The sequence below is a fragment of the Amblyomma maculatum genome, chromosome 1, assembly GCF_055883805.1.
Source record: "Amblyomma maculatum isolate TAMU_Amacu chromosome 1, ASM5588380v1, whole genome shotgun sequence".
NCBI classification, from domain to species: domain Eukaryota; kingdom Metazoa; phylum Arthropoda; class Arachnida; order Ixodida; family Ixodidae; genus Amblyomma; species Amblyomma maculatum.
Genome location: NC_139344.1, coordinates 17,995,963 through 18,022,278, shown reverse-complemented (window position 1 = coordinate 18,022,278; position 26,316 = coordinate 17,995,963). Strand labels below are relative to the sequence as shown.

Below are 26,316 nucleotides of genomic sequence, written 5' to 3'. Positions count from 1 at the left end.
TGCCGTCACACTGCCTTGAAAGCCATGCAAAAGTATGGTTTATGCTGCAAATTGCATAGTGTACTGCAGCACTGGACTTCGTCCCACGCAACAGAATTGTGGCAGCAGTATCAGGGCAGGCAGTTTTTGAAACTGTTGTGTGTTTTATTTGAACAGTATGCTAATTATTCTAAATGTGCTTGAAAACTTCAAAATGTATTAAATTTGTTTGGAATAATTTTAAGCACTCTTTGATTTGTCTAACAAATTGTTGTTCACTTTGCTATCAAAAATTTTGAATATTTGCACATCTCTGAAGCCAAAGTCTGCTACACAGTGAATAGTCCTGAAATAGGCTGTTATGTAGAGAAAAGGCCGAGTTTTAGCATTCACAAACAGATAAAGATTGAAACCAGCGGAAGGACGCAGACACATAGAGGTACACAGGGTGACGCTGGTCTGTGTCGCTGGTTTCTCTGTGCCTGCGTCCTTCTGCTGGCTCCAATCTCAACAAATATGTACCAACTGGCCCAGCTCTCCACTCTACAGATACTTGTAAACTGTGGCAAAATTATGGCCAAATCTACTCTTAAACACATTTCACAGCGACAGCTGCGTGGTCTACACTTGAGATTTTGTGTTGCTTCGCTTAAGGATGAATTTACCATCAAACCCTTTCAATTGCCCACCAAGTTTAAGCCCAAATTTCTTAATGCCCATGTTAACATGGCATAGAAGAGAAGCGAAATTCTTTTCACATTTGTCCAAATCTCAGTAACGTGCACCCAGTTCAACATATAGTATTACTACCTGCATCACCATTTCAAAAGCTGAAAAACTTAGCACAGCCAATGTTGTTGCACTGCAATCCTATAATCAAGATGGTACATTTGAGCAACTGGACAAAAATGACATGCTGCCTTTGCACACTACACTGCTCATAAAAATATACAAATGCCCTAATTTAATACATCTCACTTTATTCACATATGAAACTGAAACTCCACCCATACATTACATTCAGGTGCAGAGACTTGAAGACTGCTGTCTTAATAACAAAACAATATGCATTATCACGATGCTGTTGTACAGCAAAACAGTATCACTGATTTGCAGACAATGCAAAAGGACAAGTACCAACAACCATACCAAAATAAAGAAATTACACTGGATAAAGTCAAGAAAAATAGTGAATACTAAATGTATAACAGATGCAGGTAAAAAGTAAAATATAAATCTGGTTTAGTTTGTATCAACAGACAACTATCGCAACACGTACACAACGCCAAGCTAGTGATGAGAGAGTAAAAGAACACTTGCTTAAAATTTGATTTTAACTAGAAGAAAAACATTTCTATCTTTAAAGGGCAGGATAGTTTTGATGAAGCATTATTATTAGCACACGTTAACATTGTTACTCGTCTGCAGAAAGCGTAAAAAAAGGCTGAAGTGCCAACAACCATATCACTAGAAAAAATAAGGTAACGTAGAATAAAGTGAAGCAAAAAATAGCGCAATGCTAAATGCATATGAAATACTAGTGAAAAACACCACTAGAAAAAAAAGGAGATTATGTAGGATAAAGTGAAGCAAGAAATCGTGCAAAACTAATGCACATAACGTAAGATGCTGGTGAAAACAGCAGATTTCAGTTCGCATGAACGGAAAGCTATCACATCACAAACACAATGCCTTGACAGTAATAAAGGTAGGTGCAGGGCCATTAGCTAAAGAATTCACCATTACTGCAAAAAAAAGGGGGAAAAAAAAAAAAGAAATCCTGTCCTTACAGGAAACCCAACAGAAAAGTAACGAGTTATTCTGAAACCGCGACATTTGTAAATCGCGAGTACCGGTAAGCCCGATATCGCCGCACCAGTACTGGCACAAAAAGGGCTCCAACAGCTCCAATGACCAGGGCCAAGAGGACTGTCACTACAAATGCAGCTGTTGATACTGGAAAAAAAAAAAGAAAAACATTTTTTTGTTTTGTTTAGGGAGACCATAGAAGCTATCATAAGCAAGCACATAAACATATGCCTAAGTTATAAATATTTTCAACACGTCTGGAGTTTTAAATGAGCAATAAAGCAAACATTTAATGAATAAGAAATAGTTTTTTCAGGCCTATTTGATAATTTGTAAATTTTTTCTGGTCCCTTGAAGGCCAAATTAACAAGAATTTACTGTAGTAAATTTCACAAGGTTAAGTGCAGTGTTACATGTTGCCATGCCATATTGCCTGCAATAATATTTCCTTTTTTCTGCATTTCGAGAGTCATGTGCACATTGAACTCGAGTATGGCTTTTCGAGTACTATGAGCAGCATTTCATTCTTGCAATTTCCAATCACTGTGACATACTGCACGAAATAACTGCACATGCCCACAAAACAATTACGGTTGGCATTTTCCACTGAAAACTGGACTAACAAGTCTTTTCTCATGTCTGTGTGCACCATTAAGATGAAAGCAAAATAAAATTTGTGAATAGCAACAGAGAATGGCACTTGAAGGGGGTTAAAGACAGTAGTCGATCCACTTCAATAGAGTACAACATAAGCCTAGGTGTAGCCTGTCGTCGTGCAAACTGTGCATAACAAGACAGGGTACAAGGACACAGGATGAGCATGAGAGGAGAGCTTTCATGTTCATTCTGCTTTACCTTCTTGTGTCCAGTCTTGTTGTGCACTGTTTGCACCAGCATTTCTCAAATGGAGGTCCACGAGTTCCATGCCCACAGAAAAAAGGTTGTGCGGCTCTGCCCTGACTAAACAGTTTTGCAGGCAGCAAGGAGGTTCAAAGGAGACTGTAGTTTGTCAAAGCTAAAGAAGCGCAAGAGGACTGCGAAGAGAAGAGCTCGTAGAGCTCGTGCGAGGGAGAGAATCTACAGTGTTTGCTATGTCCACATTGGTGAAACTCGAACTCTGGCTGCGCTCCTGGACGGGGCTGCAATGCAGAGTCTCGGGTGTCCAACGAGAGCGAGTGGCGCAATGTTTGCAGAAGTCGAATCCCCCCATGTTTTAGAGAAACATGAAATAAACAGTATTTATCTATCTTTCTAGCAGAATGCATGCCAGTGTTGACTGACTGAAAACTTTATTGAGCGGAGATAAGGGATGGGGATGTGTAGGTGGGGTCCCTAGTCCGGGACTCCAGCAGCTACCGCTGCTATCCGCACACGTCACGTGTCACGAGGGCCTGTTGGGCCTCTAGTCCAGAGCTGGATAGGGCAGCCTCCCATCCCTCAATAGATGGCACTGCATTTGGGTCATCAGGTGCATTGTGTGGGCAGGTCCACACTATGTGGTGCAAGTCTGCCTTCTCTCCGCAATATTTACATTTGGGGTCACAGAAATGCCTCGTCTGGACACCGGGACTTCAAGGCGTGGAAGGGAACGAGTGCGCCCATGCCACTGCTCGAGCTCTCCTCCCCCGGGACTCGACCCCTCCATCCCTCACACCCCACTATCCCGGCACTCTGGCGACATATGCGGAGAGGTTACAGCACTGCAGACTCTCTCGCAGAAAATATCCACCCCCAGCCAAGAGGCTTTCCAAAGTGGAGAAAGTTAGATGGCGACGCCTACAAACAGGTAGTACATATAACACACCAGCCTGTTTAAACACAATACTAGTGTTGATGTGTCACCTCTTCCCCAAGTCCCTCTGCTGACCGTGGTGCGCTGATTTATCAAATGTGTATTTTTTCGTGTTCTTTTTTTTTCTGGTCAGTTTAGGTTTGACTCAATTTGAATGCTGCGACCTGCTCCAGGAACTGCAGCAGAGCAGTCCACACAAGACTTGGCTGTTAAATAAAGGAAACCCTTTTTGTTTTTGTTTTTTGCATGTTTCCAATGAGCTTAAGTCAAGCAGTTTGTTTTGAATCCAAAGTGATAAAAATAGAAAATATTAAAGCAGATGACTAATCACACCAGATTAATCAATTATCCTTTGGGAGCACTATAAGCCCTTGCATAAAAAGTGACTGCATTTCTGAAAAAATTGCCCACCTAATTTCTGCCTAACATGCATGCAAAACAGAAGCATTCATAGTGGCTCAAAAAATTCCCAGGCTCAGTTAGTAACAATCAGCTATATGATGAAACGGTCTGCAATAAGCAATTACAGTTTGATTGATGCACTTTATTTTCGGACTAGAATTCAAAGGCTGGTGCTGAGGCATGCTTAGATTTAGGAGCTTGAGGAACCAAAAAGCACTCTCTGGAAACCAAATTGTAGAAGCCAGTTTGAAAACTCTTTACCTATGTTATGCAGTTGGTCTATGCTCACCTCTGCCGTTTTCATTTGCATTAACACAGCCCCTGCTGAATGTGAGAAGCTTTGCCAAGATACGAGCACAAAGTAAAAAGCAGTGCTTACCCCCACCCTTCGACGGGGCTGGCTCGGGGCCTGGTGGGCTGGGTGTTGTAGGTGAGGGTGAAGGTGTTGGATGATAACTGCATCCCACTTCATCGGTGTTGTCGCCACAGTCATTTATTCCGTTGCAGCGCCAATCCTCATGAATGCAGATCTTACTGTTGTTGCAAGTATCTGACATGTTGCACCCTGCACAAGCCAATGAGTGAATCAACAGAAGCAGCTTTCGGGAAGAAAAGTTCTCCAGTGTGGCACAGATAAAAAGTAAAACAGTTCTACTTATTACACGAAGAACACAGAAAGAAAAACAGGATCGGCTCCAACTATGTTTACCAAGGAGCGCACGTTGCATATATTTACCCAAACAAAAAAGAAACATTTTTTAGCGTAAGGAGGGTAGATTACATTATACAATCTATTGTTTAAGTTATCTGTGCTTACGCACCTGCTGTTTCTCTCTGTGGCGATCAAGGATAACAGTTTGGGAGAAAGTTTTTTTTTTCCTGGCAATTTGCAATGGGCGGAGAAGACCACAGAGATGCCATAGTTATCTCTTGGTTATGTTAGTTGGTCTGTATTCTTATCTTTCTTGCCATCTTTGTCTTTTCAGCTCTCCATGTGGTAGGCACGATTGCAGTGGGCATACTGCAGTTCCCGCTACACTGTGTTTTCTTTCGCACCATCATGACCGCTCGTCGGTGATGTGCCGAACAGTTCAGCTGTCAAAGGCACAGTTTTCAGGTGTGGCTGCTGCACTGTGCACATGAAAAGTGCTGACATCCAGTAAGGTTTCTAAAACAAGAATTCCCCTGAACTAATGCACTCACCACCTCACTTAGACTTTTCTCGCACTCCAGATACAACACTGAATTCCAGTTATGAGGGGCGTCAAAAACTAATGCCCCATATTGTTTTTCGAGAACAACATTAATTCAAAATATAAAAAAATTCACAAATATTACAGATGCATATCTTCTAGACCTGTATTACTTTTCAATGTAACCTTGGTCAACGCGTCTGGCTTTGCGCCCCTGATGAAAAAAGGCGTGCTTGGCTACTATGCACCACTTTTCTCCTTCATACCTACACAGGTGACAATGCCTACGCTCACACAAGTCTGAAAACAAAAAAAAAAAAAAAACGGTTGCCAAGTTTGCCTGGATTGTGCTGCCCTATACTTCTGCTGGGCAACATTATTTTTTATTTCTTAACTGCCCACGCTAGCTTCAGTCTTGACTTGGCACTGCCCGATTTTCACCCCCGCATTTTACAAACCCAGATTTGAGAAACACACAAGTGTCATTCGTGCCATGAGGATTGTGCCAGTCTTTCAAATGGGCCTAGATGACATAGTAGTAACGTGCCTGACTTGCTACCGAAGGATCAGAGTTTCGATTTCACTACTTAATCATCCTGTTTTCTTTTTTGTTTTGTTTTTTTAAGCGTTGTCATGTATGATCACTTTCAACTAATGAGGTTTTTCCAATCACGCCGATGTCACTTTTTCCATCGAATAGGGCCTTTTTCCAAAGCTGGTACAAAGAAGGCATATGTGTCTTTGTTCACTGGTAGTGCAAAGACATATGTACTGACAGAGATCTGGCATATATATGCGGCAGTAATCTTTGTGAAATCCCTAAATTTTTTTAATAAACAGCATTTGAGAAAATGGGAAGAATTACTCTTTGAATACTCCTCGTATATATTACAACAGTGCATGAGTGCAGCATCCCGTTCACTATAAGTGCAACAGTTGTTTTACCTTTTCTTTCTTCATGTTCCCAAGCTGCCAATCCTGTTTCGGAAAGTTAAACTGCTAGAAAAAAATTTAACTGGCAAAAAGTGCATGAAGGCTACAGCTTTAGTTTCACTGGCTGCACACAGAAACTAGGTCAAGATATCTTTCCATACTGAAATTGTCACTAACATTATGAAGTGCTTTGCACTGATTATGGAAGCAAGTTCTTACAGCCAATCATTTGCTATGAGTGACCAAGTGCAGCGCAGTCGCATTCATGTCTGCTAAAATATGCAACCTTCTAGAAGAAAACTGCAATGAAGCTGAGGCAGTGGCATGTTTGTAATGCTGGCAGGCATCTTAATAAAACGGAGGTTAAGAACAGCAGAAGAACAGTAGACAGCAAGCCTCCATTCTCATAAATATCCTCCTTTCTGTTAGCAAATGCTTGCTTTTTTTATGTAACACCTCTCCCATGGATCTACTGTAGAAACTCGCTAATTTGTTTCCAGTTCCGATGGTAAAAATCATGAGCAATAAGAAGTATTTTTTTTCTGGCTAATATGTTAAAAGATAATGCAGCTTCTTGGCAAACACGTCCTTAATTTTGCAAAATACTGTTTGTATGACATTCAGTGTCCATCTGCAATCGTTTAGTTTGGTTTATGTGATTTAACATCCCAAACCAACTCAGGCTATGAAAGACACCGTAGTGGAGGGATCTGCAAATTTCGACGACCTGGGTTTCTTTAAGGTGCACTGACATTGCACAGTACACAGGTGCCTTGCTTTTTCGCTTCCACTGAAAAGCAGCTGCCACGGCAGGGGTTCGGTCCTGCATCCTTGGGCACAGCAGTCGAGCGCCCTAACCACTGCACCACCACAGCGGTAGCTAGGCAATATTATAGAAGTCTGTAAATGTACAAGTGGGGGCATGTGACATTGGCAAAAACCCAAGTGCTGTCAGCTGCTTGAGGTAACGTCTATGCGATGTGGCAATACATCCAAAACAACAAATGAATGGATTTTGGCTACTGTTGGCTACTGTCATTGCCAGACTGGTCTCATTATCGTTTCATTTGTGCTAAGGCTAATGCCAATACAAGTGGGTGACATATGTCCTTGTACTTCATTCTTGGGTCACATTCTCAAAATTATAGGCTGTCTTGGATAATGTATTTCTCCAAATAATATGACTTTCACCCAAATATTTAGGAAATGGCATCAAGATTATATTGTGCTTAAAGAGATAAAAACTGACATGCTCAAAAGGAGGAGAATTGAACTTACTGTACGTAGTGAAATTCAACTGTAGTGCTGAGCCCTCTCCAGCCACAGTGACAAACTTCACTAGGATCGTATCAGTACGAGTTAGCAGGTTTTCACCAGTCAAATTGCCTAAAATGGGACTGCGAATGCTGTTTCCATCATAGACAGTCAGAGTCCTATTAAAAAAGAAAATACCAACATCAGTGATCACCCATTTCTTACCACTCACGACAGCAACTGAAAATCTGGCCAAAAGGCTTTAGAAAGTATAAAAGCAGTGCACGCAGACATTATGCACAGTAAATAATAATATAGTTATATTTAATCTAAACAACTACCTAACACTGAACTTTAGCAGGTAACTAATAGCTTGAGTATGCAGATGTAATGAAGCCGAGGCAAGTCAAGCGGGCAAGATGTAGACACACAGTGTGGTGTTGACGCTGCACGCATACAAGTGCTGCCGTTTTGTGAGTTTATGCCTCATCTTGCCTATGTTCCCTGTATTTGCTGCACTAAATACTGCTCTGAAACCAATTCACTGAGACCATGCTTTGACATAACCCGAGCTTACGACCTCTGCATGACAAAGCACATACTGCGCGGAATACACAGTTGCGTAGTATTTTTTAATAAACACTTATTTAGCGACAACTGCATAATCTTTTGTGTACTCAATGGTACAAAAAATGTGTGTATGCTACAAAATCACCTCACCAGTATGCCTAAATGTGCTCAAACTTGTGCGAAATAACGTCCCTTTCACCTTCCTTACTTATGCCAGTGATCCCCTTACTTCTACCTATGTGGCTCTTTCACTGCATGGGAACCGTGTACTAGTTATGCGCTGTTCACTCCTTGTGCAGTGAAGAGTACCAAGGAGGCACAAGAGTACCATTTTGGAGCTGCCCCGCTTTGAAACTCTTGACAGTGTGAATGCAACAAAGCATTGCTGAAGCATTACAAATAGCTATTTTGCATAATTTTTATCTCTAAAGCAAGCAACCATTGCCCAGTCTTCCAACAAGTTAATTTATTGTAATGCATGCAGTTCTTGCCCCCCCCCCCCCCCCTCCCCCTTTTATTTGATTATTCCAACATTTTTTTCAGTCCCTTAAGTTCGAATTGACAAGCTTTTAGTGCATTACAATACCACAACAAATTCAGCTCAAAGGGTTGCCTGACTTTACCATAATTAAGATCTAAACGACAAAATAAGCCTCATATTTACCCTGAACTCTTTGTAGACTTGTGAAGGTGAGATACATTGAACATAATAGCCACCGCCATCTTCTTGGTTTCAAAGTTAGGCACATTTATAAACCACAAAAAGGTCTTGCTCTCGTTGACAAGAGCTGGAAACGATGGAGTTTCCACTTGGCTGGTCTCTTTGTTGACAACAACCTGGGCACTGTCTGTTTAGACAATGAAAGCAAAGATAAATAGCATCAGGACAATACCAAAAGGTGCTTCTATGGCAATTGCAGTCCCAAGTTCCTTTAAGGTTTCACTGTTCTCAGCTCTCTTCTCCATTTAATGACCTGCTCATAAAAGCAAGATCTGATCCAGCAAAACGAAACGCATTGACAAAATGATGCCAGCCTAGACAGCAGGCATTGTCCATTAAATTTGCACTCAACACTTTGTGATCACTAAACCAAGCTAATGCCAGACCGAATCATCACCATCATCACCCGGACTATACCCAGTGCAGGGTGAAGGCTTCTCCCATATTCCTCCAACCTGGTCCTGTGCTAGCTGCATCTACTTGACCCCTCCAAGCTTTTTAACCTCATTAACCTACCAGACTTTCTGTCAGCCCCTACTACGCTGTCCTTCCCTTGGTGCCTGATTTGTTACCCTTTTCAACCATCAATTATCGTCTCTTCATACTACATGCCCTGCCCATGGCCATCTCTCCTTCTTCATTAATCTAGAATGTCACAAACCCAAGTTATTTCTCTGACCCAATCTGAATGCTTCCTTTCTTAACGTTAAACCTACCATTATTCGTTCCACAGCTCTGCGTTGTCCTCAACTTTAAGTAGAACCCTTTTAATCAGCGTCCATCTTTCAGGTGAGCACAGGTAAGGTGCAACAGTTATATACCTTCTTCTTGAGCGATACCGGTTAGCTGCTAATCATAATCTGCGAGTACTTGACAAATGCGCTCCATCCTAATCTTATTCTCCTGGTTATTTTCCTTTCATGGTCAGCATCTGTGGTTACTACCTGTCCCAAGTATACATAATCGCATACCACTTCCAGTGATTCGCTACCTGTTGTACACTGAAAATTGGAACAAATATTTTTACGAACATTTCCTACCTGTGTGAATATTGTTACAAAATGAACACTCATGAGCAGCATTATAACCTATGGAGTAATATGTGTTTAAAAACGATACAAATCTTCACTAGGAGGTCGCAACATGAAATCTGCATACTATAATCGGATTACATGCATAGATAAATTGCCTTTCGCATTGATAATGGAAGAAAATAAACCAGCGCCACATCTCGATGCACGAGAAAAAGAACAGCTATGTATGAACTACATCCTTCAATATCGGGCATCACGGCAGACTTTGCCAATTCTGCTTCAGCTCTGTCATACCATCTAATCTTGGAGGACCCCCATGTGCATTATGGATGTGGCCACATGAATGGACTGTGTTGCAGTGATGAACCCTCCAAATGGCACACACAAATAGCACCAGCATGGTATGCTGCTACGTCAGTGTGATCAGTTTTTGAAACAGTCATGGAAGAAAAATAAAACACAATTTATCTGACCTTCGTGCCAATTAGTCGAAAAATTGGATAGGACATTTTATTTGCTATCTGAAAATTCCAAATATCCACACACCCCTAGTAAATGCATTATAATTTCTTTTCCCATGATTGCTGTATTGTTCTGCACAGAAATGGTCTAGCAGATGAAATTTGCATATTAAAGTTTCCTTCAGACTGCACATGAGCAGAGACACAAGCAAGGACAAGTTGAGACGCAGACACCGTTTCTTGCCTTGCCCTTGCTCTTTTAGTATTTGGTGTATGAGGTTTAATGCGCAAAGATTTAACGTTCTATCACTTGAGGTTCTTTAATGCGCAGAGTGCCTTGCATTTCACCTTCATTAAAATGCCACACCCATGATCACACCCATATCCTTGAGCTCCGCAGCCAAGCAGCTTCCCTGACCACTGAGCCAAACGCAGAAGGGCTGTCGTCTTTTTCACACCCTTATGGGGGCCGAAGAAAATGCAACACTAAATCGCCCATCGGTCTACACTTTCAAGTCCGGTACTAGAGCCAATGTCATACTTATTCGAATTCTTGGAGCAAATGCACTCCACGAGCAATGCACAAGAAAGGGACACTAATCCAAGAAACTTCTAGGTCAACCCAAGCCTCTACTGATTGTAAAGTGGGCCATCACATTTAGTAAAAAATGAATTAAAAAGCCTCATTAGCTGAAAAAGGAATATCTCAGTGGACAATTACAATACTTGACAACTCCAGCATGAAATTTGAATGCAACCGCTGAGGTATTCGAATAACCACGCAGTGCCGAACAGTGGCAGTACTCAGCCTCCGCTTCAATGGCATGCACAGTGATCGGAGTCTGCAACTTGACACCATCAGCAGTGTTTGCAGCAGCTTCTGCAGACAGTGCTTGGCAGATTGTACTGCTCTGGGTGTACTCTCCTCGCGTTCTCGCTATTCCCAAACTTTCATTATCTGTTTTGTTCCTCATTCACTCTGCCTATTATGATACCAATGCTAAACATAGGAACAGGTGTTTAAGAGATGCACTGGAAAAGCAAAGAAAGTATGACACTAGCCCAGTGGTGTCAGGAGTGCATCAAATCCGTATCCACTTGAGTAACCTGGTTGAATAGGTGCGGCGAACTGTGCATACATCTTCGGCTTTTCAACAACTATATCAGCCGGAAGAGTGGACCCTTTCAAGGGCACGGTCTGGTTTCCACTTGTCAGGTTCAAGGCGTGGCCCTGTTTGTAAAAAAATGAATTGGCTGTTAACGCACTCGTCTTTCTGCCTGTTGTCAAATAAAGTTGTAAGCAGAAACACAACCAATTCTCCTTTCCACTTAAACAACCAAATACCCTGCACATACAGTAAAAGACTGTTTGGGTTTCTCTGAGTGCTCAAAAAGTTCAAACTATAGTCAAAATCCTAACAATCTAAATTAAAAAGGAACAAAATTTTGTTTGAGTGATCTGGAGTTCAATTACAGCAGCCTGACTTGTCTTCCCTTAACTACAGGTGACATTGGCAGAATAAAAGCGACAGTGCGAATAAACGACATTCTACCGTCATGCCTTGCTAATATGACCCTTACTACTATGGATGAGTAGAATTATGCACAGTTTTTCTAGAGACTCTAAACTTTCCCAACATATTTATGCCTTGTTAATACTGAAAATTGCTGTCCGAACAATAAACGGGGGATGTGCACCTAACTCATCGGGGCCCATGTATTTTTGTTGCATTAATATGGGCGGTGATAAAAACAATGTTACAATAGGCTGACAATTACGATATTGAGCAACGCAAAATTCAAGTGCAGCTTTGCAGGTAATTTAGTTTTACAATATGATGGAGCAAAGAATTTGAGAGGCATGTTACTATATATGCAGAGCTTGAGTCTGCTTTATATTATCCCCTATAACCACATGTGGCAGTCAATCTTTTCCTAGTTTTTGATTGTTAAAAGGAGGCTTTGATGACACCTGCCAGTGCTGCTGCCATATTTTGATGAGCTTGCCTTAAGTGGCACCTGGACGACGTGAGTGCGTTACTCTACTGCACAAGAATATTTCACCGCGGATATTTTGTACATTTCTCAAGCTCAGCCTTTAAGGGCATGATGTGAACGTTTTAATGGCCCTTGTCTGCAGCTCCCCTTTCTGATTTACGTTTCAGTTCATGTGCTTTGCTAGTCACTAAATCATTACTCTCTTTATTTGTGCCCCTATTACATCACATCTCATCTTATTCGTACACGGCATACAGTCATAAGCTATATTGAGTTATAAACACTTTACTCTTCACGGACGGCTTCAGCCAAGCCGTCCAAACAGGGTCTAGAGGTTGCACGTCTGACTGGATATCCAAGGGAGCCAAGTTACGATTCCCCGGTCACCTGCCCATTTGGCAGCCGCTGAGCCGACAGTTCGACAACTGGGTAGCAATCAACACCACCTCCAAGCCTGCAATCCATGTGACCTGCTGCCAACTCCCACATCCTAGAGACATGCTCGTCATTTTCGCTCCTGGTGGTCACCTCACCATCGCGGTTATGCCTGCCCACTTACCCTCTTTTTTTCCACATTACACTTCTACCTACCATTTTTTCGTCGCTACCCTCGTTACTCTTCATGTGCCACAGAAGTACCATTCACAACGCTTGCCAAAGCTTGCAATGGGCATCCTCTCTTGGGTACACTTAAGCTTCACCTTTAAGTATAGGATGCAATAGCGTTACAGGGTTTCTCAGGATCCCAACGCTGCCATTCACCCGACAGTGTTCCAGATGACTATGGCAGGTTGTGGGAAGATAGCAGAATCTTGCGCTCCATGCTTGCTGGTGCTAAATTGCAGGGTAGCATTTGGACCACTCTATAATTGTTCACCAGTTACACCGACGACAACGTGAATGCTGCTTGAGCCACAAACAGGTGCTCAAGAGCTGCGCTCTAAAACAAAATATCTATTGCTGCACTGCATTTTCAGGACAGGACACCAGGGGAATGCAGTGGAAAAGTACAAATGACTGACTGATGGCTGTTTGTTTCCTTTGCTGCTTTACAGTCTAATGCTTCCTGCTCAATGTATTTTATAATTTGCCGTATTGCATACACAGGGTTTAATGTTCCAAAGCGACTCAGGCTATAAGGGAGACTGCATATGCCATAGTGGAGGGCACCAATAATTTCGACCACTTGGTTCTTTTTTAACATGCACAGACACTGCACAGTATGCAAGCGGGTGTTTGCTTTTTGCCTCCAACAAAAGTGACCACCAAGGCAGGCTTTGATACCATGTTCTTTGGTTCAGCAGTAAAGTGCCCTAACCACTGCGTCACCATGATGAGACAGCTGTGAAAAAAACACTCTGCAGTATGTCCTATGTAATAAAGGCCAATCCATAACCCCTCAACCGACTGAGTCATGGGGTTGTTTAACATGAACAGACATAGTAGGTGTCACATCATCTACCAGTGAGATGCCACTAGTAGTATCATATCTCTTGGTGCGTGAAGCTGCACCACATTAGTTTAAGCATATCAGCATCCAAGATAATGGGTTTGGAACTCCCCGAACAGTGAGTAATTTGAATTTCGCTCAAAAACACTGTGCAGAAGCAGATCCTAATCACAGTGTGTTCTTTTTTTTATTTTTGGACAATTTTGAATGGGAACCAAGGTGTCTACACATAATAGCAAAAAGCAACCTAACATATATAAAAAACCTACCTTTAACTGCATCATATGAACAGACCTGCACAGCCTGGGAGTAGTGTGTCTGACTTGGGAACAAATGGTTTTGGCGAGTCAAATTCCCTTCTTAAAAAAGCCGCATGCGATGGCAGCTCTTGCCATGATATGTGGTCTCGTGACATTACACAACTCGCCGACCAATGTGACGAGTCAACTACCACCTGACAGAGCCATGCTCAATGTTTCGTTCACAACGCCGAATTTTCTAGGCAACGGGGCATTTAACGCAAGCAAAAAAAGAAAAAAAGAGGAGTGGCCACAATGCATGATGGGACATAGTGCATTTGGGAACACTACCACCCATTGCAGACAACGTGTGCGCCTCAACTTCAGTTTGTGTTATATCGATTCTAGAAAGTTTCAGGAGCACCTTTTGTGACCTTGCAGCTCTCTATCACTATTTTGCACACCCATTTCCAGCATCACTATTCATGACTTACTTTCAGCCATTTATTAGCAACTATCTGATTGAAAGGAATTACTGGTTCCTGAAAGAGAAAAATATAGCTTACTACAGGGAAAAAAAAGTATAAGCGTGCAAATATTCGAAATTTTGAATATGAATTGAACATGTTTATTATTTGATTCGTATTAAAAAAAACACACACAAAAAAAAACAATATTCGAAAATTACCGAATATGCTGGAAATTTTAAAGTTCACCGCAGTTTCCCCACAGTGCCCATTTCACCGCAGTGCTCGACTGTGTGGGCTGTGCAGTGAAGCATCCTCAAAATGTGGCGGGGCTGTTTTATGAAGAGAGACCTTCTTTCCCTTTTGTGAAGTACCTTCCCGACAGTATGCGCAAAGCAAAGCACTCGTGGAAGCTGGAAGGAAACATTGCTATTGCTCCGGTTTCATCTCAAATGCAGACACCCATCTTGCAGATGTTCATCAGATAAAATTATTGTGATGCAAATGGTTTTTAGAAGTTTTTCAGGTCCATTTGAAAATTCGAGGTTCCAGTCAATTCGGACATTTTGCTGGTCCCTTGAAGGCTGACTTAACGAGAGTTCACCGTATTCAGCAGCAATTTAGCAGCTCCATCTGGTTTCATGCAGGTCCTTCCTGTACGAAAAATTGCTGTACGGAATCTTGTATAACCTTTATACTGGATTTTTCAGTAGCTTTTTCACTGCTGTGCAATTCTGATTTAATTTTATTTGCATATACCATGTAAATTCTAAAATAAGCACGGCAAACAGTTTTTTTTTTTTCACTGATCACATATTTGATTTGATATTTGAAGGCATTTTTTTCCAATATTCGGTTTTGATTCGTATTTAAAAATTTCAATATTAGCACTCCCCTGAAAACAAAAGTGAACATAACATGCCTGTGCAATGTCCATGGACATGAAGGTCAAATGAAATCCACCAATGCCAGTCCCATTAAACGCCCATGAACGGGTGCTATTCAAGGGATACTGGTTCGGGAACAGTGGAGACTGGAATGAATAACTGACTCCTGGAGCCAACTTTGGAGCAAAATTTGAACCTGCAAAAAAAGAGGAGTTACAAACTTAGCACATGATTAAGAGACTTCCTGAAAAAAAAAAATAATAAAAGCGAGACATGTTTACGCACTTCCCTCAGTGTAACAATGATGAGCAAAGCACATGCAGGCATGTGAAGCCATGAGAGTTCTCCAAGGCATGCGATTACAAATGACATGTTTTTTCGACATGATTGCTAACTGCTTAGCTTCCTAGCTAGGTATGCTTTTAGGACTGCCTCAATACGCAGTTGAAACTCTTGTGCAGTGCAGGAATCGAGGTAGGCTATTTTAGCAAAGCAAACCGCAAAGCTTTTGAAACTGGCCAATTTGCAAACCATGTAAGTACAAATGAGCAAACCAGAAACGGCGAGGAGCAATTGCGCAGCACTGATGTAGCATTGCCCAGGCAGTTATCGGTATTCACCTCTGATGGTACAATTATTTATAATTGAATTTGTTCTGCGCCCCATTTCAGTTCAGTTTCAAAAGCTGAGCAATGGCTTTGTCATCGAATTTCCATATAGGTCGTGGCCATTGGCTGGTTGTTGAAACCGAAACCAAAACAGGAGAAAAAAATTCAATTACAAATTACTAAGCAGTTGTAGGAGATAAACCACCTGGTGAACCATGTCTTACATGTCATTAAAGAGAAGAAAACATGCAAATGTATTTTAGTGTCTACCCTTCTTTAAAAAAATGTAAAATAAACAGATTTTAAAGTATCGAAAGCTTTCTGTCAATAGAGCTTTCAAACACAGCTGCACTTACTTCGCTATGCTCATTAATTTGCAAGACACAAATTTGTTATAACGAACTTAAGGTGTATCATTAATGCCCTGGGCAAACAACTACCGTTACCACTGCCAGGACAGCAGCATTTAAGCTGATACAGACTTATGTCCACGGATGAATGTAATGTAATGAACTGTATTTGTAATGCGATATTTAGCAAGCAATAACACTGGTAACAGTGACCAAGTGGCTAACCTTGTTGTTATAATGAACAACTCCGACCATTATATTCTTGCATATCACAACAGCTGAACAATGGTTTGATGTACTCACCCAAGACACCTGATGTAGAGCCAGAGGCAACTGTTCCATTTTCCTGAGCACATTTGTTGCGCCTGATCATCACATAAGCACCAGTCACCGAGCTCATCTCCACAGGCTTCACAGAAGAATACGACGAATTCACAAGCAGCAAAGCCTTGTTTGGGTGGGCCAGTGAGCTGATTGTGACATTGTCGTTAGCATCAAGGTTCAGATGGTTAAACATCAAGGTGAACTTCTGTGTTTTGGCTGTAAAAATGGCAGAAAAAGAATTTGGGCAAAGGATGCATTAACAGCCAGCACTCCTGCTCCTTGCCACAGAACATTACATGAAGAAAATAATGCAGATATAAAAAGCTTTTCCAAGGGCAGTGACAACAGAATTCTCACTCTAATGGCGCATTCGGTTGGGGGGATGAGAGCAGAGGTGCCGAGCAGTACAGAGCAGTACGGGAGCACGCCAAGCGAGGGCGTAACTGTCCTCTCACGGGAACGCTCTGCGTAGTGAGAGCAGAGCACCACAACTATGAGACTGCACACCGCACTTCTCTTCCCAGCATTCTCTGCCTGCCCGCAGTGGCGGTAGTTGCAACCCGAGGAGAGGCCAATGCTTCATGTAGAACCGCTTATTTTGTATGCCTTTGTTCTCACAATGAGGCGATCTGCCTCCTTTGGCCTTTTCAACGCCGGCAGCGACTCTCAAACATGCATACAGCACCTGAGCAATGCTTTCCGCTCGTCGAGCGCCGACGCTATGGTGACTTTGCAGCCATCATTTTGAGTGCCAGCGACGACTCAAGAGAAGAAGAAGAAGAAGAGAGAGAAAAAAAAAAAAAAAAAAGCTGGTGTGGATATGACGCTTTATGCTATGTGACTTCCTCTACACTCGCTTTAGACGAGGGAGCAGCCGGGCTGCTCAGAGCGGAGGAAAAGCCCTCCTCCTCTACCATTGGAAGCCAGTGATTCTACTTCTGCTCTGGGAACCGGAGGTTGCCCGCTTGTCTGAGAGAACTTTCGAAGTGCTCTCGAGTGCACCTGCTCTCCCACTCGAATTCGCCATAAGTAGACTGGCTGCACATTCAGTCAAAAAGAATAGATGAACAGAGAAAGCCACAGTGAAGCACACTCTTTCTGCTATATATGGTAGCTAAAACGTCTGCTTAAAAGTGACTCTGAATGCACTTATGACACACAAATAAACCGAAATCAACCGACAATTAGCACGGAACCATGAACACATTAGAACAAATCGTGAAAGTATTAAATGACATTTCAAAGGCGCAGTATTTATAAAACACCGTGAAACGTATGGGGGTGCGAGTTGGGAGGACGACTCATAGGAACATATGTAAACACAACTTACCTCATTATTTTTCTCATTCGCAGAGCACCAACTTAGGCAATCGGTTGTTAAATGTTGGCGAGCGCTTTGAGTATTGTACATCCTTGCAGAGGCAATGTACTTATAAAACGGCGCTAAAAATGTGTGCTGTCAAGCCATACATACCGCTCACAGGCTTGCTGTCCGCTGGGTGTTTCTCCAAATCATGCGAGCTTCTTGTGTAGCCTGATTTGCTGCTGCATGCACTCAATCTGCTTACTAATATCAGTCATTCAAGGTATGTAGCCTCGACAAAACTGCGTTCAAAAAGCCCTTCTCAAATGTCATGGTAAGTGAACGAGAGAGAATGGTCTGCTATAACAGAGTTGGCACGGACAACATTCTATTCGAGTGCAGACACAAGGCGCAGACGATGCCGGCATCCACAAACACGACTAGTGTGAGCTGATGGGGGATCTTGGTCGTCTGCTGCTGCACGTGGTTCGTTTATCGTGCTTAGTGAGAAGTGCTTTATGCTTAAAGGTTTGCTTTATCTGAGCAGCAGTATTTAAGAGGGAATGTGGCATGTAGGACAACACGAGAAGTTGTCACGATTGTGAAAAGCACCCAGCAGGTACGTCGGACTTTACAATACACACATAATGATGCATTTTAAAGATACATTGACCCTAAAATGACATAATATACTTTGTCAAATTTTTTTCTTCAAAACACATGCTAACTTTTAACCATCGCCCTCACTTCTTGGTGCACTGCGAAACGAGAAAAATGTTGTGGTAAGTTGTGTTTACATGTGTTTACAAGCGTTTATACGTGTTTCTACTAAAGGCCCTGTATCCTTCGAAAAGTACTGCCACTATTAGACTTTTCAGCAACCGCGCTCTCCCTGGAGTTTCCTCCTCACCGCTTCCTGCCTCCCCAGCCTCCTCCACTCTCCCATTGGCCAGTGCGTGTCACGTGTAATCAAGCGTTGCGCTTTTGTGTATTTTTCTTTTCCGGCGCACGCTATTCGCGGTGGTCGCCATTTTCGAACCTGCGCGATGAAACTGCTGCACGTGAAAGCTTCATCGTGATGCTGTGCATCTGCGCCTTCGTTTGCCGCAACCGACAAGGCGAAGGCAAAAGGTCTTTTTTGTTTCCCATCCGGTCAGTGCAACGGAAAAAGAAAAAAAAGTGACTGTACAGAATCGGGCGGGCTGACTTCAAGGAAATTGAAAAAAATGCACGGCTTTGTGAAGTAAATGCCATGGTTCATTAGTTGTTTTTTTTAACCTTGTTGACCCCTGCCTCTTTAAAGAAGCGTTTGCACGTGCCTATGCTGTGCTCGGGTTTTAGCGCATTTGAGTTTACCTTTCTCTCACGAGAGCTGTGACATAAGAGCAACTTTATTCAGGGCATGATTTCAGCTCCATTATCGACACAACTATAAGGCTCGGCTTATAAATACACTTGGTTAGCTTCCGCGTACGCTCACGCGTATTAATTTGGTTTTTGGTCCCGAAGCAACTTAAGCTATGAGGGAGGCTGTAGTGGACAGCTCCAGATTATTTAGGTCACCTGGGGTATTCCACAGGCACTTTGATTGTATATACTGTATTTTGTTCCATTACACTACTTCGTGATGCGACCTTGAATCGGAGGGATGGGCAGCTGCTCGCATGTTTTGAGTGTGGGTTTATCATAACAGAGAAATGCTTGTTAACTGCCACAGGCCCCTGGTATGAATGAATAGCTTTGCTGTAATCTAATATTTCTGCAGCTTTCCTTTCACTTTCGTTATTTTTTTTTACAAACACATTACTTCAGAATACGCCTGATTAAGCAAATGGGTTTCGTATATGCCATATGCGCTTATGTTATCTTGCATCATGGGGTGAATTTTCTCACTGTGAAAGCTTGCCACAGTAAATTTATCGTTTTTTATTAAGATTTGCGGATGGAGTCGCTGTGGAAGCTGCATGCACAGCAGTCATGTATGTCGTTTTTTCAATGCAGTATTAATTTTTTTTTTTCCTTCTGTTTTCATTTCCTGGGTCCTTTGCTGTTCAGGTAGCTATTTTGGTAGTCAAGTTTACTGCTTCTGCTTGCATAGGCAAAGCAATCTGCCCCTTATGAAAATTTGAGCTTCTACTCTAATCTGCGCTATTAAAAATAATCTTTTATTAACTCACTTGCTGCGATTTCTCATCTTTCTCATTTCTCTTTTTTACAAAACAATAAATAATAATACATCTATTAGTTAGCTCTGGTTTATTTTTTATCGCATGCCTATAATCAGTTTTTCACATTCACTGCTACTTGTTTTGAGTCGTCGTACGTTTCAGATGGCAGTGTTTCAAACGCACACTGCACTTCCAGGTGCGTGGTGGTTAGCACGATAAATATTGAGCACGTGCAGTCGAAACTTGAAACTCTGGTAATTTTGCAACATTATGAGCGTGTATGAGCATACCACGGGCATGCATTGTGCTTCAACAACGCACTCTCTGAATTTGCGGATGCTTCAAGCCTTAAATGATGGCCCTTTCCCCAGTTCTCTTATGCAATTCTTATAAGGCATCATTAAGGCCAGAGGAATAAAATTTCGCTACAAAAATATCGGCGCAGGGCTTCAACAAAGTTATCCGCATTTTCCCCTCCGGTAGCGCGTCAGCCGTCGCCTCCTTCGGGAGATCTGCGATAGACGGCACCAAAGTCGAGGCTGCACCGCAAGGGAGAGTGGAACGGAGGAGAAGGGAAGTGGTTGGCGCTACTTCCCTCAGAGGGACTTTAGTTTCTACGGGTCACCCTCCCAACTCGCACCCCCATACGTTTCGCGATGTTTTAAAAATACTTCACCTCGGTAATAAGATTTCATACTTTCAAGATCTGTTTTGGGACATTCATGGTTGCTCTGTGCTGAATAATGACATCATAGGTGTCCCAGGAAATGAGAAAACTGCTTTGAACTGCTTTGAAATCTTTCGGTTCCATGTATTCCTTTGGGCTGCTTCTTTTCATCCTTCTTTTCATCCTCAGTTGGCCCAGCCAGGCGACAGCAACACCACCGCATCTTGCTTACGTCACACGTTGGTGTTGGTCTATAGCAAGAGATTCAGAGAGTTGCAAAGAAGAAGCAAGCCAGCCGCTTAGAAATACAAGTGAATGCGAATATGCAGCAGTTCATATTTTTGTTTTAAAACATATTTCTCACTTCAGACGGAGATGACTTGGGCAGCATTAAGACAATGAATGACAACCAGATCCAATTAGATCACCATGATGCCAAATGAAGCAGGAAATAGGATGAATAGGGCAGATGTCAGGTAGATCTACGTGGCGACAGGGTATCTAAATGCCGGAACATGGAAGTTTTGAGGTCCAAAAAGAATGTAGATTTAGAGAACTGTTGAAAATTTCAATAAGTAAAGGCAATTGACACCCCAAAGTATAAAAGATACAGCTGGCAATATCATTAGCAACTTAGTATACCTGTGGTAACAAAGGAATTGTGTACTGAACGGTGCAATAATCAAATCCATCCTTGAGCTACTCTTAAAAATGATGGTTTTGCAGAAATGAAGATTCAAACTGTTACGAAGGAAAACAAGAACATGATTTTATAAGCAATGTATTGGGGGATGCTGCTAGTGAAGATGGTGTAAATATGCATCCCTCATAAAGGGGATGTCGGTCTATCTGTTGTGGATAAGATACTTGCGATGGTAAATTTCGACAGAATCAGGATATACAGAGTTCCATCCAAACCACAGAAAATGTTGGCTTTTGAAGGTGCGATCTAGGCAATAGGCCATGGTCACAAGATCAACCAAGTTAGTGGAGGACAGTAGAATAGAGGTGTGCTGGGGCTGGCCCAACAGCCCATACCGGCCCAGCTCGGTGGCCAGGCTCGGGCGGCTAGGAAGCCCTCTGCCTTAGGTATGTGCCGAGCCTGGGACAGGACATATTTGTCTCGGGCAGACCGGGCCAGGCCCGACACACATCCCCTGAGTACACGCAACTTTTACCAAAACACGAACATGGCCTAGGTGGGCTAGGAGCCTCGAATGTGCAGCATTGTGTCTCCCGGCATCCTCCGCACGCGAGAGGTTTGAAATTCTCTCCAGACATTGATCTACCTTTCCACCACGCGTTCTAGCCGTGAACGGATCTTTGCAAGCAGTCACAGAAGGGTCGCTTGTGGGCTATTTGAGTTTAAGACTTTTCCGCCTTCCTTCTTGGTAACAGTGGCACGGAAGTTTAGGAGTCTGTTAACGGGCCATGCTGTCGCATCTCACATGTCTCTGTTGTGGCTTGCTCCATGCCTGGGACAGGACATATTTGTCTCGGGCAGACCGGGCCAGGCCCGACACACATCCCGAGTACACGCAACTTTTACCAAAACACGAACATGGCCTAGGTGGGCTAGGAGCCTCGAATGTGCAGCATTGTGTCTCCCGGCATCCTCCGCACGCGAGAGGTTTGAAATTCTCTCCAGACATTGATCTACCTTTCCACCACGCGTTCTCGCTGTGAACGGATCTTTGCAAGCAGTCACAGAAGGGTCGCTTGTGGGCTATTTGAGTTTAAGACTTTTCCGCCTTCCTTCTTGATAACAGTGGCACGGAAGTTTAGGAGTCTGTTAACGGGCCATGCTGTCGCATCTCACATGTCTCTGTTGTGGCTTGCTCCATGCCTCCATGTAGCCTCAATAGAAGTGGGATATAGCATCTAGTCAAAGTATCCCTGGTCTGAGTTTTCTCGTTTCTCGATGCAGGCAATGCAGCGGCGGCGCCTTGACGGCGCCATGAAAGGCAAGCGGTGACCAAGATATCTTACTGAGTTCTTGGCCACAGAATCAACCCCTTGCTCATAGTTTGAGCTGGTGCCATTCAGGAGAAGGAGAGAAGCCGTGCCCTGAAAACTTGCTCTTCTAGCTAAGAATGTATTCATCATTTAAAACACAAATTAACAGCAGTGAAAGAAACCTATGTAGCCGGTTTCATCATCCAAGAGTGCCGCAAATGCCTTAAGCGTTAATTCGTCAATCGATAACTTGTTTGCATAACAACATACAAAAGCAATTCTATGTATGTGATGTGCCTATAAATTTTACAAATTTGTCAGCATTTTAAGGTCTTAAATGAGCTCACTATTCCGAAATTATTTATTTCTGTATCGTCGCTTTAACTGCAATTATATCAGATCAGGCCGTGCAGGGCCTGGGCCTAGGGCCGGGCCGAGCTCAAGGTCAGAATTTTGGCCCATGCATACATCTACATTAGAATACAGCTACTATGTTTTCCATATGACTGTAGAACGTAAATGTACCTTTTAGAAAATGCAGCAGCCGAATACATTAAAAACCAATGCCAAAGCAATGAATTTGATGCACTTATTTCGACCTCAGAACATGGGAAAAAAAGAAATACTTTCATATCATTATTGGCCATATTTTCTTTTTTAAATGCCCACTAAGTGCAACACATTTCTCAAGAATTGAAAGGCTTTGTGGCTTTCACTATCATTATACATGTGCAGAATGTCCTCAACACCCTATGATGGCTTTTTATTTGCTTGACCTGCTGCCTGTGGCAGAAGGCAGCTGCAAGAAGGGAGTGCACAATCTCACTTTTTAAGGGAAAAGCCTTTCTTAGCTCATAAGCGGCGTCCGCAGAGAGGTGTCAAACGAGCTGCATCCAAAGCCAATCCAACACAAGCCACATAAAACGCCGCCAAGAATTTAACCTTCAAGAAAAAAATCGTCCTCCACTGGGAATCAAACAACCACCCCTCTGATCACCAGCCCAGGGCACTAGCCAACTATGCCACACGCCAGGCATGTTAAAAACGTATCTTAATTCTCCTTGTATAGCATTCCTGCCATCCCCATGGCAACATAAGGGTGCGACGACGATGGATTTACCCCTGTCATTTCGAGTGGGGAGAGTGACCGGCCGCAGCCGCGCGTCGAACACGGCCACACGCCATCTGCCCGCAGCTGTGAAGACAAGTGGCACAACGAGAGCGAACCATCGCCGCCGATGGTTGCCAAAGAGCTTTCGTCTTATCGCTCTTAAGTGCCTCCTGGAATTTTTAAATCCTCTAAGCTGCAGGGGACAAGAGAGAGCAGATATGCCAGGAACAAAGGCCTTGGAGCCAACCCAGTGGGACTGCTTCTCACTCAGAGCAACCCGCACAGTCTCCTCAGACAGTTTCATTTCGGTGCCTTCAGTAGTTTTTGCTTTCTTCACAGGAGTACTGAAACTACCTCGACCGCCATGACAGAATTCATGCCCTTTGTTAGCACACAGGGCACGGTTGACATGCGGCAGAAGCTAAAGAGCATGGTGGTGGGCAAGCACGAATAGAATGTGGAGAGTCTTTGCCGTTATGGCTGGCGTGGTGTCTTCAGCTAAACCTAGGCTGTTATAATGGCCAGTATGAGTACCATCATAGGGCGAAATTCACGATTTACCCGCAGGAGTGCTCCAATTGCGGTGCGACAGGCGAGGTAGCACTACATGAACTTTCGTGGAAGCTACAGTGGGACTGGTCCCCAACATAGCCTCCAGGATACCACGGTACCTAGAATGTGACTGGGTTCTAACGTAAAAAGATTCCCTCTGTACGTCCTCACTGGCCTTATTTATGAACAAATTTACTTATTGTCATTTATTTACTTATTTATATAATACTTACAGGGTCACTACCAAAGAAACCAATGCTACCAAGGAAAAAAATGGGTATGTGCAGGAGAATCAGCTCAAATGGCAAGGCTAAATCCAGAGGTCTACTGTTGCAGCAACTGATTCAGGACAGCAGTACATGTCCAATGATAACAAACTGCATAATTTTACATGCATTTGCCATAACGATCATAATGCCCAGATCTACTGCAGTGGAATCTCGTTGACACAATCCTGACAGCCCTGAAAACAAACATATTACTCGAAAATCCCAATCAAAAGCAGGCTCCCAAACGGTACGAATGTAGCATACTTGGCCATATCCAGAAGCAAGCTTTCCTGAAACTCGTAGAAACGAGTTAAGTTTCATCGCTTAGTTCTGCCCTTGTGACAAGCCCTTCATGAGCGCCTAAAACTTGGTGCCCTGCCAACTTCATCGAGCATTATACTGAAGCTTTAGGTGCACGGTGCCCCAACCCTAGTACTTCCAGCACAAAAACCAGTCTACGGTGAAGCTTGTGGGCTGCTCGAATGCGCTCTTGCAGAAGAGAAGACTTGCTTCACAGCAATGCAGACATGGTTACTAGTTTCACAGTACATAACCGCGCTTCATCAAGGAGCAGCTCCACCAAAGACAGCAGTGTACATGCTCATCACTCCCCGCTAGCCCAGCCGTGGCTAAAGCAGCATCTAGGGGAGGCACTGGCATCATATCATCTAGCACCATTAGCAGTGATAGTGCGCGTCCCACGATGAGACCGTCCTTGCTTCGCACCTGCAGAGGGTTATCTGCACGCAATGCTGGCTTCCGTTGTTTAAATGGTGTGCCATACTTCAATCAGTCCTACTAAAAAAATTTGCATTGCATGCTATTTACCTACTGTGTCTGCACTAGGAGTCGCTTGCTCAGAAGAAAGGCAGGTATCGCGAGAGCAACCTAAATTCATCTGCGAGGCATCTGCTGTGCCTGAATCCACACCTAGAGGACTGTTTGCAGTTCCATTTACAAGTCAGTTGGGCCGCATGCGAATGTGGAAGGGAGGACGGAACGTTTTTCTGCTTTTATTTTCATGGATTTGAGACTACTGTCCTGGTGACTGCACTGTTAAGCATGCAGTGATGCCATCTTGCGGGAAACCACAAAACGGGAGGTTGGATGAAACGGGTTGGGGGTGAGTCGACTACACTTAACCTTACTAATTTTTTTTTCTTTTTTAGCCAACAAGGGCTATGAGTTGGGGGATGAATCTTATATTGTAATGACGCCAATGTACTGCTCAACCTGCCAGGCATATTAGCCTGTAGGCAATATTTAAAACGTCACAAACATAGTGTTGCTTGCTTGCTGAAGTCACTTGAAGCGAGCTCATGATATGGCTGACAAAAGACCAAACTTCTGCAGAAACAAAACACTTCACAATTTAATGCATATGACAAGGACTGAGAGAAGAATCTACAGTAAACGTTTCATTTAAATACATGAACCCTGAAATGCTACTCATGAGCTGACCTTTAGTGTCATTATTTGTACCTTTGCCTCATGCATGCTAAAAGACTTTCAAATGCTTTGGAGGCTCCCAGGTACACAATAATAGCCGTGATTTACTGAGAACTGCAATTCAGACCTAAACTAGGAGGAAGCTCAGACCTAAATTAGGAAGGAGCAAGAAATGCTTACCTGAAGAGTTAGAAGGATTAATGGCCCATGTACAAATAGCATTGCAGTTGCCTGACAAGCTGTACAATCCACTCGTTCCCAAAGTTGTTGAATGACAACCTGCATGAGATAATACAATGACACAAGTAGAACAAGTTTAATCATTCAAATACTACAAACAAATACAGCTAATAAAGCACGTGCTCACAGT

The 26,316-nt window shown here is 43.0% G+C and overlaps 1 protein-coding gene across 3 annotated transcripts in view; it reads right to left on the bottom strand.

Moving 5' to 3' along the window:
- Positions 1–942: 942 nt before the first annotated feature.
- The window catches only part of LOC146201857 (uncharacterized), an 83,944-nt gene continuing 58,570 nt past the window's right edge, over positions 943–26,316 (bottom strand). For all 3 annotated transcript variants that reach the window (XM_084587820.1, XM_084587822.1, XM_084587819.1), the window contains exons 12-19: positions 26,127–26,225; positions 16,451–16,687; positions 15,225–15,385; positions 11,207–11,379; positions 8,597–8,776; positions 7,387–7,541; positions 4,362–4,547; positions 943–1,935 (exon numbers count right to left, since the gene is read on the bottom strand). In XM_084587820.1, coding sequence (XP_084443946.1) covers positions 1,796–1,935; positions 4,362–4,547; positions 7,387–7,541; positions 8,597–8,776; positions 11,207–11,379; positions 15,225–15,385; positions 16,451–16,687; positions 26,127–26,225 — 1,331 coding nt within the window. In that variant the 3' untranslated portion in view covers positions 943–1,795. The remainder of the gene's footprint in view (positions 1,936–4,361; positions 4,548–7,386; positions 7,542–8,596; positions 8,777–11,206; positions 11,380–15,224; positions 15,386–16,450; positions 16,688–26,126; positions 26,226–26,316) is intronic.